Consider the following 1,779-nt stretch of genomic DNA (forward strand, 5'->3'; position numbering starts at 1 on the left):
CTCTGTCTTCTGCTCTCATGGTTCTGATTAGTCTGAACCCGCCCCTTCAGACGTCCACAGATCAGGATGTGTTCAGCTGATAACCAGCTCAGTGCTACCGCTGATCCTGGTTACCATTGCTGTGCACTGGTTGAACTGGATAGACTGGGAGGACTCCCAGTAGGTTGAGGTGACTGGTCAGATAGTCCTGATCCGTTTCTCTCTTCATTTCAGGTCTTTATCAGCCTGTTGTCCTTTAAAGATCGGACGAGTTTAAAGTAGAGAAGTGGAAAGTTTTACTGCATAAAAACGTTTGTAAAGTTCTGCCAGTCAGAAAGCAGCATTTCATTAAAGTTCAGTGACACGCAGGTTTATTAGCCGACGGTTCCACGTGTTTTCAGGTAGAACAGATTCTATGCATAGACCCCAGAGGTCAGTCTGTTAACATCATGTCTTCTTTGCAGTGGACGACATAAAATCCAAATTCAAGAACCTTCGAACCGTTTTTAACCGGGAGTACAAGGCCGTCCAGGCCAACAGAGCCTCCGACAAACCCCACGTGTCCAAGTGGAAGCACTACCACCAGATGCTCTTCCTCTGCGAGTCCTTCGAAGAAGACGAGTCTGCTGACGACCTGCAGATCGTGATGGTTCAGGAGGGAAGGGACCCGGAGCGTCCGGATCACGGGAGCCAGACTTTATCCACCGGCTCCTTCAGAACCAGCAGCGCTGCTGATCAGAGTGAAAATAAAACCTTCACCTGCTCTGCGTACCAAGTTCTCCTGGCTGCAGCTCCAGACCAGTTCAAACCAGTAGATCACAAAGCTCCTCCCACTGTCCTCAGCTCACCGGACAGGAAGACCTGCAGGACCTGGGTCCAGGCCGGAGACAGGATGACCTCAGAGCCTCGGTGCCTCTGGAGCGAAGCCAAAGTTCAGCAGCTCATCTCCTTTTATGCAGGTCGGTTTAAAATCCACTTTATTCAGGAGAAAAAAGGTTTAAACTGTTTATGAGTTTAACCCATTTGATTGTGATCAAACCAAATAAAATCAGCAGGAACTGGATTCCTTCTGAAGTCAACTCTAAATATGAAACATTGAATATTTAATCTCAGTGTCAAAGCAGCTGCAAAAAACTATAGAAATAAGTAAAAATGTCTAAAAAATAAATGTATTTAACCTTAATTTGAGCAGCAAGATGATCTGCCAATGGAATGAGGATTTTTACTCTTAAAATAAGATAATTAGATAAAATGAGCTTCAAATTAGACAATGCCATTGTTATATTATAGTTTATGACTGTGTCCCTCGGCTGCGGGGTCCCTCAGGGGTCTATATTCGGCCCCTTGGGTCCATTTTTCAGAAATTTGTCGTTTCTCCATTATGCTGATGACTGCCATGTTTATTTTCCTGCGTAAAAGCAGGATGCTAACCCGCTAATTCTCTGCTAAAATGTCTGGAAGCTCGAATGGCTTCAATAGAAAGAAGATTTGAATCATATGGAGTGAATTATTGTTTCAAACAAATAAAATCTGATTTATGAGTAAATTGGATTAGATCACGTTCTCGTTTTTGCTAAAGTCCAACGACCAATAGAAACCCGTCTTTTCTCTTTGCTCCAGAGGAAAGACCTCCCCCAGAAAAATCCAATCAGTCAAGAATAAACTTAGAAAGCAACATTTGAAAAGTGTGAAGATATAAAAAATTCAGAAAATGTGAAAAAATTTGCAATCATCAAATCAAAAAAATAATTAGAAAATAATAATATTTGAAAAGATCAAAACTGGGAACAAAGCAAAGTT

General features: G+C 42.3%; 1 protein-coding gene across 1 annotated transcript in view; it reads left to right on the plus strand.

Annotated features, from left to right (window-relative positions):
* The window catches only part of LOC107095584, a 7,412-nt gene extending 6,390 nt beyond the window's left edge, over positions 1–1,022 (plus strand). Inside the window, exon 5 of the mRNA XM_015391735.1 lies at positions 444–1,022. Within this exon, the coding sequence (XP_015247221.1) occupies positions 444–991 (548 nt within the window). The 3' untranslated portion in view covers positions 992–1,022. The remainder of the gene's footprint in view (positions 1–443) is intronic.
* The last annotated feature ends 757 nt before the right edge of the window (positions 1,023–1,779 follow it).

The sequence above is a fragment of the Cyprinodon variegatus genome, unplaced genomic scaffold (assembly GCF_000732505.1).
Source record: "Cyprinodon variegatus isolate N-32 unplaced genomic scaffold, C_variegatus-1.0 Scaffold558, whole genome shotgun sequence".
In the NCBI taxonomy this organism is placed as follows: Eukaryota; Metazoa; Chordata; class Actinopteri; order Cyprinodontiformes; family Cyprinodontidae; genus Cyprinodon; species Cyprinodon variegatus.